Genomic DNA, 17,137 nt, shown 5'->3' with positions numbered 1-17,137 from the left:
TAGGCCGTATGTTTGAACTTCTGCAAAAACCAACGAGGTTTGTTCTCACACGTCATGCTTTATGGTTGAGCCAATAGTCTGGCCAAAATCACTTGAAGGCAAGCCGAAAAAAGAGCAATGCCTGCTAACGCTGCGGTACGCACGCAGGGAAGGAGACTTAAAGGGATAGTTCATCCAAAAATGAAAATTATCCTTGATGTACTCACCCTCAAGCCATCCTAGGTGTATATGACTATCTTCTTTCGGACGAACACAATCGGAGTTACATTATAAAATATCCTGGCTCTGCCAAGCTTTATAATGGTAGTGAATGGTGCTCCTGATTTTGAAGTCCAAAAAAATGCATCCATCCATCATAAAAGATATCCACACGGCCTTCTGAAGAGAAGCAATGAGTTTTTGTAAGAAAAATATCCATATTTAAATCTTTATAAAAATAACTAACTTCTGGCAGGTGGCCTATGCAAGTCGACTTTTCTTCATTTTATTCTTCATTTACTACCATCATATGTTAAAAGAAATAACATTTAATAGTATTTGACAAAATTGATTACTACTCTCATTAATCCTCATTTAAGAAAGAAAAATGTTAAAGGTGCCCTAGAATTAAAAATTGAATTTACCTTGGCATAGTTGAATAACAAGAGTTCAGTACATGGAAATGACATACAGTAAGTCTCAAACTCCATTGTTTCCTCCTTCTTATATAAATCTCATTTGTTTAAAAGACCTCCGGAAAAGAGACGAATCTCAACATAACACCGACTGTTACGTAACAGTCGGGATTATTAATATGTACACCCCCAATATTTGCATATGCCAGCCCATGTTCAATGCATTAGACAAGGGCAAAACGTCTGGATCTGTGCACAGCTGAATCATCAGAATAGGTAAGCAAGCAAGGACAATAGCGAAAAATGGCAGATGGAGCAATAATAACTGACATGATCTATGATATGATATTTTTAGTGATATTTGTAAATTGTCTTTCTAAATGTTTCGTTAGCATGTTGCTAATGTACTGTTAAATGTGGTTAAAGTTACCATCGTTTCTTACTGTATTCACGGAGACAAGAGTCGTCGCTATTTTCATTTTTAAACACTTGCTGTCTGTATAATGCATAAACACAACTTCATTCTTTATAAATCTCTCCAACAGTGTAGCATTAGCCGTTAGCCACGGAGCATACTATCAAACTCATTCAGAATCAAATGTAAACATCCAAATAAATACTATACTCACATAATCCGATGTATGCATGCAGCATGCATGACGAACACTTTGTAAAGATCCATTTTGAGGGTTATATTAGCTGTGCGAACTTTGTTTAAGGTGTTTAAGGCAAGTGCGAGCTCTGGGGGTGGGGTAGCACGAGATTTAAAGGGGCAGCAGCGTAAATCGGCTCATATTTAATGATGCCCCAAAATAGGCAGTTAAAAAAATGTAAAAAAAAAAAAATCTATGGGGTATTTTGAGCTGAAACTTCACAGACACATTCAGGGGACACCTTAGACTTATATTACATCTTGTAAAAAAAAATGTTCAATGGCACCTTTACGTTTTTTATCACTATACTTTATGCATGTTTTGCCCTGCACGCTTGAAAATAAAGGTTCTTTATTGGCATTAATGATTCTATGTAGAACATTACCATCTATGATACTTTTACATTACACAAAAGGTTCTTTACAGTGAAAAAGTTAAAATTTTCTTCACACCAAGAAAAAAAAGGTTCTTTTAAAAACTGTTCCCTGAAAGGTTCTTAGAATGGTTCTTCTATGACATCACTGTGAAAACTTCCTTTCAGAACCTTAATTTTTAAGAGTTTATGATGGAGTTACAATTGTGCAAGGTTGTTTGAATATGCTTTTCCCCATATTGACCCCAAATTTTGTTTTGTCAAGCATCCAAAGTAAATTAACAAGAGACACACAGGTGATCAAGCTTTGAGGACCATAGAAACTAAATAAATGTGATTTTAAACAACAAAAAGACACATGAAGTTTAGTTTTCAAAAAAAAGAGACAATTTTGTGACTAGAAAGCTTGTAAGCACATTACACTACATAAAAACAAACTTTACAGTATAACATTTTAAGGTTTAAAAAATATATGTACTGTAATAGACATAAAGAAGGAAAATTAATAAAAATCACAACACAGACACCTCTTGAGCAAATCCATTTTGTTTTATTAAGGTTTTTTTTTTTTAATTCATAACAGTAAGAGTCAATTCTAACAATAATAAATGTGCATAAAACAAGTCTTTTAGAATGCAGCACAATATCTTACAGCAACTATAAGCAAAGGGCAGGTGTAAGATTCCATGGAGGGCGTTAAGCATCCAAGCAAGTGCTTTCAGCAGGCAGGACCACCTGTGGTTTGGCCGTTTGGAACGGCCGACCAGCTTTTAGGCATTGCGTTTAGTGAAGGAAAGTGAAGCTTTGGTTTAATAGCTCTTGTGCAGCAACCTCGAATGAGTAAAACGCTGACCTCAGCGGAGGATTTGACAGTTACATTCATTTTGTTTGTTTTTTCGTGTGTGTGGTTGGTGTCCTTACCCTGCTGAAGGCACGTTACAAGAAACAAAGCAACTCTTCTGTTGTCGTGTGTTAAGTGGACGTCTTTTGCTAGCATCTAGAGTCGGTTTGAAGGCCTTTTTTAATAATTGTACTGTTCTTACAGTATACTCGAATGGACGTGCCTCAATTCAGTCTTGACAGATACTTGAGATCATGTGGCGATGATGTGGTTTTTTATTCTTCATGCAGTTATTTATGTCCATCATATGACAAATACTGTATTTTTGAAGGTGTATCTATTTGTAAAAAACCAAACCAAAAAAAATAAATAAATAAAATCAGAATTTCCCACATTGACCAGGTGGAGTGTACTGCCAATTCAGACTCTATGTATGGTTTACATTTTAAAGAGACATGACAACTAGCCTAAAAATGGACTTCAGTCACATGAATTATACATTTTGTATAACTGCAATGTGATATACAGTAGGCTATTTCTTAGTTGTTAACGCAAGCAAAGCAAATCTTTTTGATCCCTAATCAATCACAATCTTTCACTGCACAATATTAGAACATTACACAGTTACACACACACAAAAAAAAATCTAGCAGGTTTCCCTTGTATTGGCTTTGCACACAGTCACCGACAGTTTGTGTTGTAATGAGACATTTAATGAATCCAGTTTCCAGTTTGGATTAAACTGTACTCTGAAAGATGGCAGCTGCTAACCACTTATACCACACATTCATTTTTATCAGGACGCTTTAACCTATTATATAATACTATTATTCATAGAACCTCTGAGGACAAGTTTTACTGTTGATCCTAAATTTATGCCAAACCCCGGATAGAGCGGTTGAGTGAATGTGGTCTGGACTCTGTGCATGAGGGTCATTGTGTCAGAGACGCTGTAGAAGGACAGAATTCCTTCACTGTGATCCACATACACTCCTATTCTACAGGAGCTGGGGAATATAGGGAGTTGAACCACTTTCTGATTGTGTCTGAATGCATAACTGGAGTCAGAGCAGGACAATCTCCAGGACTGATCATTAAATCCAAAGACACAATCCTCATCATCTCCTGTCCTACTGATGCTCTTGTATGACACTGATATTCCCACCCCAGCCTTCCCACTCCACTCCACCTCCCAGTAACAGCGTCCACACACACTCTCTCTACACAACACCTGAGAAAAATCATGAAATCTGTCCGGATGATCAGGGTACTGCTGGTCAGCCCCAACAAAGGAAGCCACACTGTTGCCTTCAGACAGACGGAGGTATTTATGTGCAGTGTTTGAATCCAATGTGAGCTGACAGGAATCTGATTGAAAAATTATATAACATAACTTTTATATTTCTGTCATTTTATTATAGTCACATAAATTGTTGAAACAAAACATGTAAGGGTGATTTTAAAACCACAAATTTAAAGGATTAGTTCACTTTTAAAAGATTTACTCACCCTCAAGCCATTCTAGGTGTATATGATTTTCTTCTTTCTGATGAATAAAATCAGTGTTATATTAATAAATTTCCTGACGCACCCAGGCTTTATAATGGCAGTGAACGGGACCAACGAGTTTGAAGCTCAAGAAAGTGCATCCACCAACATCCAGCCATCATAAACGTGTACTCTACATGGCTCCGGGGGGTTAATAAAGTCCTTCTGAAGTGAAGCGATGCATTTGTGCCATAGAAATATCCATATAGTTATAACTGACGCAATGTCAGTTACACTTTTTTCGTAAGTTGAATATGGATGGCGGTCTGGCGGTAGCTACATATTTTACTTTATAACTTGTTAAATATGGATATTTTTCTTACACAAACATGGATGGCTGGATGTGGATGGAAGCACTTTCTTGAGCTTCAAACTCATTGGTCCCATTCACTGCTCGGATGCGTCAGGATATTTATTAAAATATCTCCGATTGTGTTCATCAGAAAGAAGAAAGTCATATACACCTAGGATAGCTTGATGGTGAGTAAATCTTGGGGTAATTTTCATTTTAAATTGAACTAATTCTTTAAGGATCCACAGAATCCCCCATCCACCCTATCACCCCGACAAAAACTAAAGAAAACAAATCAGGAATAATAGAGAACCGTAAAAGCAGTGTGAATAAACTGGACATAATACTGACTATAAACGCTGTCAAGCAGGAAAATAGATGCCACTAGACAGATAACTAATAACAAGTTAGAATTTAGGTCATCACCGATTTATTTTTCTTGAAGATTCATATAATTCGGAGTTTGCTTTAATAGTAACACTTACATTGCAAGAAGTCATCTCTGGTCATGAGTTCAGTGGCAGGAACAATGTCAATGTATGCCACAACTGGAACCAACAGACATATTCAGTGTAATTAAAAAGCTGATTTCTTAATTGCATGATTTGATTTTTTTATTTAAGTAAATGGATATCCAGTACTTTACCTTTACCAAATATTTTTTCTGTTGCTTCTTTGCAGACGTATTCAAGTGTACCTCTTATCATAGAGACAGATAGAGACAAATCATCATAAGAGAGGAGAGAACTGATACTGTCTCTAGAAGCAGGAGGGACAGAGAGAGACTGAAAACTCTACAAAGACAAACAAAAGAACAGATTTTAATGATCAGTGGGTCTCATTCACTAACCGTGCGTACACATGTATTTGTGTGTAAAATCTGTGTCCATGTGTTTTCATTGAAGGTTAGAGGTTTTTCAGAGTTGTGCAATCAATCAGCACTGTGACTGACATGACCAATGAACTAACATGAGAGATGAGATGAGAGTCTGTCTGCTTGCCTGTTCACTGCGGTCATCAAATATTGATCATTACATACATACACATGACTCAGCATGACCTGATTCATGAAACCATTACTGTCAGAATAACAACTGCTCGTTACACGTCTGTTAAAGCACTTAAAGCAATGGTTCTCACCAAAGGGGTAAGAAATTTAATTTAAACTTAACTGACCCTTCGCAAAGACCCGCCCCCCTTAGTTACTGTTGCTTTGTCCAACAAGCCATGTGAAAAATACATCGCGGAGCAAAGAGGACACTGACAACACGTCGACAGACAAGACAGAACAGGTTACTTATGATATTAAACAAAGTCCCAGCTTTCAAACTGTGTACATTTTTAGGAAATTCGAACAATAAAAACCGTTTTGTGGCTCTTTAATGTGTCGTGACTGATCGCTGTAGCACCTCAGCTCAAGAGGCTTGTGAACCGATCATCTCTTCTTACTAGTTAATTTATAGCATCACATAAACATGAATGAACATGAGAAGGAATGTTGTTTCAAGCGCGGAAAGATGTCAATACACACCATTTTTCAAGTTCAAGTCCACCGAGGTTAATCTTCTAACTCCTGACTGCTTTGTCGGACAAAATGGTGGATTTGGCATTATGACTGTTTAGATCGCTTGTCAATCAAACTCCCAGCGAAGGGTCAATTGGAGTGCTAAAAACACATAAAATGTTTTTTTTCCACCCTCAATATCTATTGTTTTTATAGAGGAGGATGCAGTTTTTAAAAAAAAAATTAATTGAGGTTATCTAATATATAACTTGATATAATACTTACATATATTGTATGTTTATAGCAAAAATACCAGAGGAAATATCTTAAAGGTCCCATTTTTCGTGGTTTTTTTGAAGCTTTGATTGTGTTTATAGTGTGCAATATAACATGTGTTCATGTTTCGCGTGTAAAAAAACACAGTATTTTTCACATAATTTACTTATCTGTATACCGCTGTTTCCACTGTCATAAAAACGGGCTGATGACTTCCTTGTTCTATGAAGTCCCTCCTTCAGAAATACGTAACGAGTTCTGATTGTGCCAGCGGTTCCTGTGTTGTGATTCGACAGCAGCTTAGCGAACCTTGCCCGGAAAGGTCACGCCTCTTACCATAACGTGGAGATGCACGCGCTCAGTGTTATTGCAAACATATCTTTAAATTTACCCTATCAATTTGAGCCAGAATCAGACCCGCTGATTGGACTGCGGGATGAAAATAACAGCGTTTCGACGACATGGCGACAAACACACTCCACATACGCAACTCTTGTGTATTCCTGTGGGCGGAGGTTAGTCAAAAAACTGTTTTAGTGACGTCATTAAAGAAGGAAGTAGAGGGATGTAGTCCAAACTGGCCGTTCGATGTAGACGACTTCTGTTAAATAAAATATATCGCTTGGCATTGAACTTTGAGCTTTAACATTTTACAGATTTTATTTATACTCTAACAACAACATTACACACTAACTAAAGTTTGAAACATGGGATCAAGAAGAACGGGACCTTTAAGCAAGTAATTACTCACCCTCATGTCGTTCCACACCTGTAAGACCTCCGTTCATCTTCGGAGCACAATTTAAGATATTTTTGATGAAATCCGAGAGGTTTGTTTATCCTCCATTTAAATATATGAAATTACCACATTCAGTGTCCAGAAAAGTAGTAAAAATAACGTTAAAATAGTCAACGTGACTACAGTGGTTCAACCTTAATGTTATGAAGCGACAAGAACACTTTTTGTTTGCAAAAACAATACAAAAATAACGACTTTATTCAACAATTTTTCCTCATCCCTGTCAGTCTGTTAGGCAGTTGGCGCAGTGCTGCGTTTCAGTGTTTACATCCGAACGCCGACTCATTATTGTGCCGCCGTTCTGACGTAGAACCTGGAAGCTCTGCAATGAAAATAGCATAGCAGAATGACGGTAGAGACGAATTTGTTGAATGAGGTCGTTATTTTTGTTTTGTTTTTTTGGTGCACAAAAAGTATTCTCATCGCTTTATAACATTAAGGTTGAACCACTGCAATCAGTCACGTTGAGTATTTTCAAGTAAGTCAAGTAAGTATATTTTTACTACTTTTCTGGTCATTGAATGTGGTAATTTTGTTGCTTTCAGTGGAGGACAAAAACCTCGGATTTTATCAAAAATATCTCAATTTGTTTTCTGACGATGAACAAAGGTCTTACAGCTGTGGAACAACATGAGGGTGAGTAATTAATGACAGAATTTTCATTTTTCGGTGAACTAACCCTTTAAAATGGTTTTGGACAATGGTGAGGGGGCTGTGGTCAAAAAGATCAAAAAGCACTGACCTTTAGCTCTGATTTTTAGAAACTATTCACTGTAATAATAAGATCATCTTAAATGTCCTGCTTCTGAGATCTGTTACCTGTAGGAAATGGATGTGATTGTCTGTCTGCTCCAGCTGCTCCAGCTCAGCTTGTCTCCTTCTCAGATCATCAATCTCCTGCTTCAGTCGCTCCAGTCGTTCTTCAGCTCGACTCACTTCAGCCTTTTCCTGATCTCTGATCATCTGTTTCACCTCAGATCGGCTTTTCTCAATAGAGCGGATCAGTTCAGTAAAGATCCTCTCACTGTCCTCCACTGCCGCCTGTGCAGAGCGCTGTTAGGACACACAGACAATCAGACCGTTCACTCAGTGAGCTTCAGTGGAACAGGACACCTCAACGACTGGAGTCCTCAAAGAACCTAAAACATTTCTGACTTCTCTTAAACTCACCTTACGAGTCTTCACAGTCTCTTTCAGCTCCTGAAGCTCCTTCTCTCCCTCCTGGATTCTCTGCTGGTACTTTCTTTGTATGTCCCACAACTGTTTCTGTAACAGTAACAGATAACATGTAGCTCTAACTGTATTGCATCATAAACGTGTTACCAAGATTTGCTTTTCATACCTGTTTCTCAGATCTCTCTGCTTCAGCTGAAACAGTATCATGATTTGTGTGTTTGTCCATCGTACACATCAAACAAATACATCGCTGGTCAGTACGACAAAAAACCTCCAGCAGTCTGTCATGATGAGAGCAGATCATCTCCTGCAGTCGTCCAGTGGCATCAGTCACTTTGTGTCGTCTACCTAAGTGAAATTCCTCATGATGCTCAAAGTGAGTATTACAGTATGATTCCAGACACACCAGACAGGACTTTACAGCTTTATATTTTCTCCCAGTGCAAACATCACACTCCACATCTCCAGGTCCAGCGTAACTGAGAGCAGGACGAGCAGTTTGGACTTTTATCTTCTTCAGTTTCTCCACCATTTCAGCAAACACCACATTCTTGTTTAAAGCAGGTCTTGGAGTGAAGGTCTGTCTGCACTGAGGGCAGCTGTAAACTCTCTTCTGATCATCTTGATTCCAGCAGTCTGTAATGCAGCTCATACAGTAACTGTGTCCACAGGGGATGGTCACTGGATCCTTCAGTAGATCCAGACAGATTGAACAGCTGAACTGATCTTTAGCCCACAAAATACTGGCTTCTTCCATTTTACTGCACAATCACACAGACGGAGAGAAACATACAGCTAATCGGCACGTGAGCTTAAGAAAGTTGTAAAAGGTGTGTTTTAAAGATGTGGTTCAACTGTAGAACTACAACTCCAGTGACAGCTTCTTTGCACAGAGAGACCATTACTTACCTTAAAAATGTTCGTCAACTTTGGAACGTTGTACCAGTACAGACACTAAAGTAAGACAAGCTTATAACCAGAGAGAGAGAGAGAGAGAGAGATGCAAACAGACAGATGTATAGATTTCAGGTTTCCTTTTACTCGAACCCGAAGAGTTTCCTGGTTCTGCGTATGAAACTGAAACAAGCAGTTTTGTAAAAATACGAAGTTAAATTCGACCGGTAGAGGGCGCTGATACTCTGCGTTTTCAATGACTGTGTTGTGCCAGATCTAGCCTCTCTGTAAAAATTACTGTTTTTATAGTAAAATAGTTTAAAACTCTACGTCAAAACCACTAAATTAGTTAATTGTGAGTCAACTAAGATAAAATATGTTATAATGAACCTCATTCACATTATGTGCATAGTGAAATATAAGCGATCCCAGAAGTGTTTATATTTAGGCTACAGGTGCTGGTCATATAATTAGTTAAAAAGTTGAAAAAAGTTGATTTATTTCACTAATTCCATTCAAAAAGTGAAACTTGTATATTATATTCATTCATTACACACAGACTGATATATTTCAAATGTTTATTTCTTTTAATTTTGATGATTATAACTGACAACTAAGGAAAAATTCTAAATTCAGTATCTCAGAAAATTAGAATATTACTTAAGACCAATACAAAGAAAGGATTTTTAGAAATCTTGGCCAACTGAAAAGTATGAACATGAAAAGTATGAGCATGTACAGCACTCAATACTTAGTTGGGGCTCCTTTAGCCTGAATTACTGCAGCAATGCGGCGTGGCATGGAGTCGATCAGTCTGTGGCACTGCTCAGGTGTCATGAGAGCCCAGGTTGCTCTGATAGTGGCCTTCAGCTCTTCTGCATTGTTGGATCTGGCATATCGCATCCTCCTCTTCACAATAACCCATAGATTTTCTATGGGGTTAAGGTCAGGCGAGTTTGCTGGCCAATTAAGAACAGGGATACCATGGGATACCATCCTTAAACCAGGTACTGGTAGCTTTGGCACTGTGTGCAGGTGCCAAGTCCTGTTGGAAAATGAAATCTGCATCTCCATAAAGTTGGTCAGCAGCAGGAAGCATGAAGTGCTCTAAAACTTCCTGGTATACAGCTGCGTTGACCTTGGACCTCAGAAAACACAGTGGACCAACATCAGCAGATGACATGGCATCCCAAACCATCACTGACTGTGGAAATTTTACACTGGACCTCAAGCAACATGGATTGTGTGCCTCTCCTCTCTTCCTACAGACTCTGGGACCCTGATTTCCAAAGGAAATGCAAAATTTACTTTCATCAGAGAACATATATATCAGAGAACATATCCAGTGTATATATTTAAAAAATTGGTAACACTTTACATTAAGATTCCTTTTGTAAAGGGTTTATAAAGTTGTTTGTTAATGACTAATTAACAATTTGTCATTTGTTAATGAATATCTTATTAAATGTAAATCTTATTGAATGTATGATGACTTTTAACTTGGTAACACTTTACAATAAGGGTCATTAGTTATCTACATTAGTTAACATTAACTAATATTGAACTGCACTCCTACAGCATTTATTAATCTCTGTTAATGTAAATTCGACATTATAGCCTACATTATTAAAATCTTGTTAACATTAGTTAATGCATTGTGAACTAACATGAACAAACAATAAACAACTGTATTTTCCTTAACTAACGTTAACGACAATTAGTAAATACTGTAACAAATGTATTTCTCATGGTTAGTTCATGTTAGTTCAAGGCTGTAATGTGATTGATTGTCAAGGCACACAAGTTAGCTGTTACACTTTCTCCAATGGTAGAGCCATGGACCCTTGTATCTCCCAATAATAAGATTAAAGCCATAGGTATATGACTATCTTCTTTCAGACGAACACAATCGGAGTTATATTATAAAATATCCTGGCTCTGCCAAGCTTTATAATATGGTGCTCCAGATTTTGAAGTCCAAAAAAATGTATCCATCCATCATAAAAGATATCCACATGGCTCCAGTGGGTTAATAAAGGCCTTCTGGAGAGAATCAATGGGTTTTTGTCAGAAAAATATCCATATTTAAATCTTTATAAAAATAACTAACTTCTGGCAGGTGGCCTATGCAAGTCGACTTACTGATCGATTTACTACCATCATATGTTAAAAGAAATAACATTTAATAGTTTTTGACAAAATTGATTACTATCATTAATCCTCATTTAAGAAAGAAAAATTTAAAGTAATTTTTTAGCACTATACTTTATGCATGTTTTGCCCTGCACTCTTGAAAATAAAGGATCTTTATTGGCATTAGCCAATCCATGGAGAAACATTACCATCTATGAAACATTTCCATTGCACAAAAGGTTCTTTACAGTGGAAAAAAAAGTTAAAAATGTTCTTCACACTAAGAAAAAAAAAGGTTCTTTTAAAAACTGTTCCCTGAAAGGTTCTTAGAATGTTTTTTTCTATGACATCACTGTGAAAACTTCCTTTCAGAACCTTTATTTTTAAGAGTTTATGATGGAGTTACAATAGTGGAAGGTTGTTTGAATATGCTTTTCTCCATACTGACTCCAAATTTTGTTTTGTTTTTCAAAGTCAAGCATCCAAAGCAAATTTAATATAAGAAACAAACCTTAACAAACAAAACAAGAGGATTATATACACACAAGACAAATGGGTTAACATGATCAATGTACAAAAGACACAACTATGATCAAGCTTTGAGGACCATAGAAACTAAATGATAAATGTGATTTCAAACAACAAAAAGACACATTTAGTTCAGTTTTCAGAAAAAAATAAGACTATTTTGTGACTAGAAAGCTTTCAAGCACATTACACTACATACAAACAAACTTTACAGTATAACATTTTAAGGTTTAAAAAATATATGTAATAGACATGAAGGAAAATTAATAAAAATCACAACACAGACACCTCTTGAGCAAATCCATTTTGTTTTATTAAGGTTTTTTTTTTTTAATTCATAACAGTAAGAGTCAATTCTAACAATAATAAATGTGCATAAAACAAGTCTTTTAGAATGCAGCACAATATCTTACAGCAACTATAAGCAAAGGGCAGGTGTAAGATTCCATGGAGGGCGTTAAGCATCCAAGCAAGTGCTTTCAGCAGGCAGGACCACCTGTGGTTTGGCCGTTTGGAACGGCCGACCAGCTTTTAGGCATTGCGTTTAGTGAAGGAAAGTGATGCTTTGGTTTAATAGCTCTTGTGCAGCAACCTCGAATGAGTAAAACGCTGACCTCAGCGGAGGATTTGACAGTTACATTCATTTTGTTTGTTTTTTCGTGTGTGTGGTTGGTGTCCTTACCCTGCTGAAGGCACGTTACAAGAAACAAAGCAACTCTTCTGTTGTCGTGTGTTAAGTGGACGTCTTTTGCTAGCATCTAGAGTCGGTTTGAAGGCCTTTTTTTTAATAATTGTACTGTTCTTACGGTTATACTCGGATGGATTACCGGTGAACGCGCCTCATTTCAGGCTCAGATATTGATCGAGATACTTGATTTACACTATGCTGTGGCGATGATAGTTACGGTACTGTGAGAAATTAACTTATCTACGTACTTATCTATTATGAGAATTTTACTGTTAATTTTTATTCTTCATGCAGTTATTTATGTCCATCATATGACAAATACTGTGTTTTTGAAGGTGTATCTATTTGTAAAAAAACCCAAATTTCCCACAGTGGAAATCATGACGAGGCGGAGTGTACTGCCAATTCGGACTCTCGGTACGTGTCGGTATACTGTGCAGGCAACGCGGAGCTTTATTTTTTCTTTTTTTCTGAACGTGATGGCCGGAAATGATAATAAAAGAGCTGTGCCGTATTTCTGCAAGCATCATTTGTTAGCTGGACTATTATTCTAGTTCTTAAATTATCCTAAGAAAATTTCTCATAGTTATAGAATCTTTTATTATTCAAAATAAGATCTCAATATTATACATGTTCCTTTTCTTTTCTTTATATTGACTATGTACAGAAGTGCAAAAAGTCAACCTTCGTCCCTTAAGTTATGGCTCTCTCTCTCATTTGCAGCTCGAGGCCCGACCCTGTGACCTCCCTCCTTTGTTTTTCATCTTTAAATATTCAGAAGTCTCTGATGCTGCTCATTTTGGCCTGACATTGAGGGATGTTTTTTTTTTTTTGAAATATTACAAGACGATTTTTCAATTCTGAAATGCATACAGTAGAAAATAACTCTAATACGTACAATTGATACTTTAACCAGCTAATTGTAGACGTGGTCTCGATTCGACACAAAATAAAGGGTTAAAATATCAACTTTACCAAATCTACAAATAAACTCTTTCTTTGTCATTTTCACTCTTTTTTAAGACAAGATAAAACATTTTGTTCAACAAATTCAAAACCAAAATCCTTAGAGCTGAAATTTCAAACATTCTACCATGAAAAATAACATGAAGAATTAAGAATACAACACTACTAGCTAAACATTATGAACTTAACATGATGTAAAAGAAAGTGACAGTAAGAAAAACAATATTTAATTTCCTACATTCTAAAACAGTTCTATGACAATATTGTCAAATACAAAAACAAAAAACAAAAATCTTTATATGCCAACAATAACACAATATAGTTCTAACAAAGGCTTTGAAACAGAGTGAACGTTAAGTGTAACATGATTAATAAACACGTAAAATAAGAGTGAAGAATAAAATCTCATCTGTTGTCATTTTTCATTTGTGATTGAGAGAATGTTTGTGTGGGTTTCAAACACTGAAATATAAGGCTTTAGTGAGGAAACGGCAATGGCGTGCATCCTTTCAAGTCTGTGCACCTAAACCAGGCTGAAATCCAGACTCAAGCGAACGCGAATTTCGAAGAAGCTCGGGTTCATTCGTTTAACCTTGAGTCTGGTTTTGGCGCTAAAACCCTTGCGAGTAACGTGAACGTCCGTTTCCCGGTTTACAAGCAGCCTTGTACGTAAAATGAAGCTATACAAATGATTCATCTTCCGTCATCAGTATACCCAGTCAAAACACATTTAAATAAAAAACAAAAAGAGGAAAAAAAGACTTTGGCACAACTTAAAAACGTCTCACTATATTCTCCGTTCCTCTTTTCAAAACTATGTTGTTTACAAGTCATGAAATATTCGAAAACAAATCGAAATCAAATGAAGACGAACCCTGACCCAACACTAACCTCATCTTTCCGTGTACCTAGTCTCGAACTCACAATCTGTAACGAAATACTCAAGCAGTGCTTTTCCAGCATGAATTTTAGAGTCCTCGCATCATTTTCGCAAAGACTGGAACGCAATCGCTCTTTTCCACTACGCGCTTGTTACCTTGACGACAACCTCCTGAAGACACTCTCGTCAGCCTCACCGTTCCATCGCGACATTCTCTCGAGCAAGGCAATTCAAAGAAACAGGGCATTAGGAACAAGGCGACCCTGTTCTCATAGGAGTCAAAAAGGCTTCATAGTTCTACAAGGCCTAATGGATGATCGACAAATAAAAATGGCACGTTTCATAAAAACCCACACACTTGTGAAATTATGTATAAAAACAAGCGCTGTAAAAAACATTAATCTCTGGTAAACATAATAACACTGTTGATATAACACTCTAGATCGGTGTCTGGTATTCAGCCGGTGGTTATGGTACATAAAGCTTGCAAGAATGTGCTTTTGAAAGGTCTCAGGTGATCAGATTCTACCCAAAACATTCATCTGTCAATCAATCTCGTCTCTGCGCTTACAATCTAGTTTGACTAGAAGCCAGAACTAAAGATACAGAAAACTACATACATTTAATTATTTCGCTGGATGTTTTTGTGCCATTTCGACTTTTGATTCGCTTTTCAATTCAAGGTGCACCTTTTTATAACTTTGTAAACCATCATACAAATTTCGAGGAAAGATAATCAAGGTGTGAATCACAAAAAATATCTCTTGGTCTACTAACATGCCAAAACGGTGTTAGGTCAGACATGAAAATAACTTTTTCTACTAATCCGGCTTGAGAGTAAAAATGCCGTCCTGTCTGACATAATGATGTAGTTCACTCAAATTCTACATATCATGTGGAAGGACACTCAGTTTCACCCCAGTAAAACTTTACCATCATGTATGACTAAAATTCTAATCTTCATAGTATTTTCTATCCGCTGATGATCTTGATGTTAAAATTTTGAATTTTGTTTGTTTGCCTTTTGTCCAGGACAACAGCACATTCCTTTGATCTGAGGAAAAGTAGAAAAAGAATAGATTTAGAACACGTGAGAACATCAAAGGAATTGTTCGACAACCATATCTGACGATTCTGTCATTATTTAAATTATTTCAATTTTTTTTGAAGAAGTTGTTTTCCATACAATGACCGTTAAAAAGGCCACATTTTTAGGGTCTACTAGAATAGGCTTTCATGCTTGAATGTCCAAAAAACATTATCTCACATATTTTACATTATTGCAGCACCTCTCTTCCCAGTCTGTCAGTAACATTGTGTTTTGTTTCTGTCTCTATGAAGCCCCTCCTTCTGAAAAGCACAATGTGCTCTGACTGGTCGGCTGGACCAGTGTGTTGTGATTGGTCAACCGATGGCACGCCCATTTACCATAACTGCAAGTTTCACACTACTACTACTAACACACTACTAACCAGGCCTCGTCCCTTTTTTGAGTATGCCTTGGGCAGGAATTATTTAAAGGGGCCCTTTTACAAGATGTAAATTTGTCCTTATTTGGGTGTGAGCAAAAACATGCGGTTTTTGTGTGTGTCCCTTTAAATGCAAATGAGCTGCTGCTCCTGGCCGCTTTCCAGAAGAGGGCGGAGCTTTAACAGTTGCTCAACAACAACAAAGCTGGAGAATCTCACACAGACAAAAGGAGGATTGTCAGTAATGGTGTTCAGCCTTACATTGTTCAAGACTCAGGAAGAAGTTACAATTTTATGTAGTTGCTGTGGAGTTGATTCAACTCATCGACTAGCATGTGCCGTCATGTTAAGAAGCTCGTTGTAGTCCCTACCAGCTATTTGTTGTAGTCCTTAAATAGAGAATTCTTTAAAAGGAAATATCTCCCTTTGCATTGAACTTTGTTAATGCCATCTTGCCAAAAAAAAAACAAAGCACTATAAAAGTGGTTTTTATGACTGAAACTGTGTCACAGGTGCCATTTTTTGGTCATATTTGGTCACATGATTACTAGGAACTGTAGTTGTACGGAAAATAAATTCTTCAGAATTTGCCTTTTATGTTCCATGGAAAAACAAACATGTACGGGTATGAAATGACATCAGGGTAAATGAGAGAAAACAATTACCAAAATTGGGTGATCTTTTGCTTCAAATCAAACATTTAAATTTAAAGGGATAGTTCACCCAAAAATAAAAACTTTGTGATCATTTACTCACCCTGTGAGTATATTCCAAAACTGTATGAGTTTCTTTCTTCTGCTGAACGCAAAAGAAGATATTTTGAAGAATTGTTGGTCATCAAACAGTAGCCCACTGACTTCAATAGTAGGAAACGAAAAAAAAAAGAACTGTCTGGTTCCAACATTCTTTAAAATACCTTATTTTGTGTTCAACAGAAGAGAGAAATTCATACAGGTTGGTAACAACTTTAGTAAATGATGACAGAAATTTAAATTTCTCAGGAAGATAAGGGCACAAATCCAGCAGTTTCTGGAAACAAAGAAAAATAGAACAGAAATGTGTGAGCACTCACTGTTGTGGGCTGGAACTACATCTGCGTCAAGTACTTGTGACTAGTCAGATGCTCTGCAGATATTATTGGAATCTGAAGATGAACAGAGAGAAATGCATGAAAAAAAGATTGATTGTGACCGTTATTTTTACAAAAATCATTTCAAAGACTAAAATATTCTCCCTCACCCTCACTCCCTCCCCATGACAGTTAAGAAGAGAATAAGTCAAACACAACACAAATTAAGAAATGCCATTAAAGAAAACGACGAACCATTGCTTATTAGTATAAATCTTTCTCACGTGAGGCAGGGAGAAGTCAGTGATTTCCCATGCACATTCCATTTTTCCAACTTGTTGACCTTCACTTTTATTTCAATAATTGAAGGTATTTGAAATAGTCTCTACTAATGTTTGAATATCTGAAGAACCTTGGCAAAACGGTCATATTTG

The 17,137-nt window shown here is 36.8% G+C and overlaps 2 protein-coding genes across 37 annotated transcripts in view; both read right to left on the bottom strand.

Annotated features, from left to right (window-relative positions):
- Positions 1-2,170: 2,170 nt before the first annotated feature.
- Positions 2,171-9,376, bottom strand: LOC125250012 (tripartite motif-containing protein 16-like). Of its 2 annotated transcripts, none has more exons than XM_048162306.1 (7): positions 8,986-9,376; positions 8,243-8,837; positions 8,071-8,166; positions 7,720-7,953; positions 4,974-5,115; positions 4,807-4,869; positions 2,171-3,849 (listed from the first exon to the last, which is right to left on the bottom strand). In XM_048162306.1, exons 2-7 carry the CDS (start codon positions 8,831-8,833, stop codon positions 3,296-3,298), a joined length of 1,680 nt encoding a protein of 559 aa, XP_048018263.1. In that variant the 5' UTR covers positions 8,834-8,837; positions 8,986-9,376; the 3' UTR covers positions 2,171-3,295. The 2 variants fall into 2 exon arrangements, with proteins under 2 accessions (XP_048018263.1, XP_048018262.1); XM_048162305.1 differs by having other exon boundaries at positions 4,968-5,115; positions 8,986-9,367.
- Positions 9,377-11,922: 2,546 nt separating this feature from the next.
- mbnl1 (muscleblind-like splicing regulator 1) overlaps positions 11,923-17,137 on the bottom strand; it is a 103,030-nt gene continuing 97,815 nt past the window's right edge. For all 35 annotated transcript variants that reach the window (XM_048162364.1, XM_048162366.1, XM_048162361.1 and 32 more), the window contains 2 exons: positions 16,707-16,778; positions 11,923-15,219 (listed from right to left, as the gene is read on the bottom strand). In XM_048162364.1, coding sequence (XP_048018321.1) covers positions 16,722-16,778 — 57 coding nt within the window. In that variant the 3' untranslated portion in view covers positions 11,923-15,219; positions 16,707-16,721. The remainder of the gene's footprint in view (positions 15,220-16,706; positions 16,779-17,137) is intronic.

This window comes from Megalobrama amblycephala, linkage group LG17 (assembly GCF_018812025.1).
Source record: "Megalobrama amblycephala isolate DHTTF-2021 linkage group LG17, ASM1881202v1, whole genome shotgun sequence".
In the NCBI taxonomy this organism is placed as follows: Eukaryota; Metazoa; Chordata; class Actinopteri; order Cypriniformes; family Xenocyprididae; genus Megalobrama; species Megalobrama amblycephala.
The sequence above is the reverse complement of the archived record's forward strand: the minus strand, read 5'-3'. Positions and strand labels throughout refer to the sequence as shown.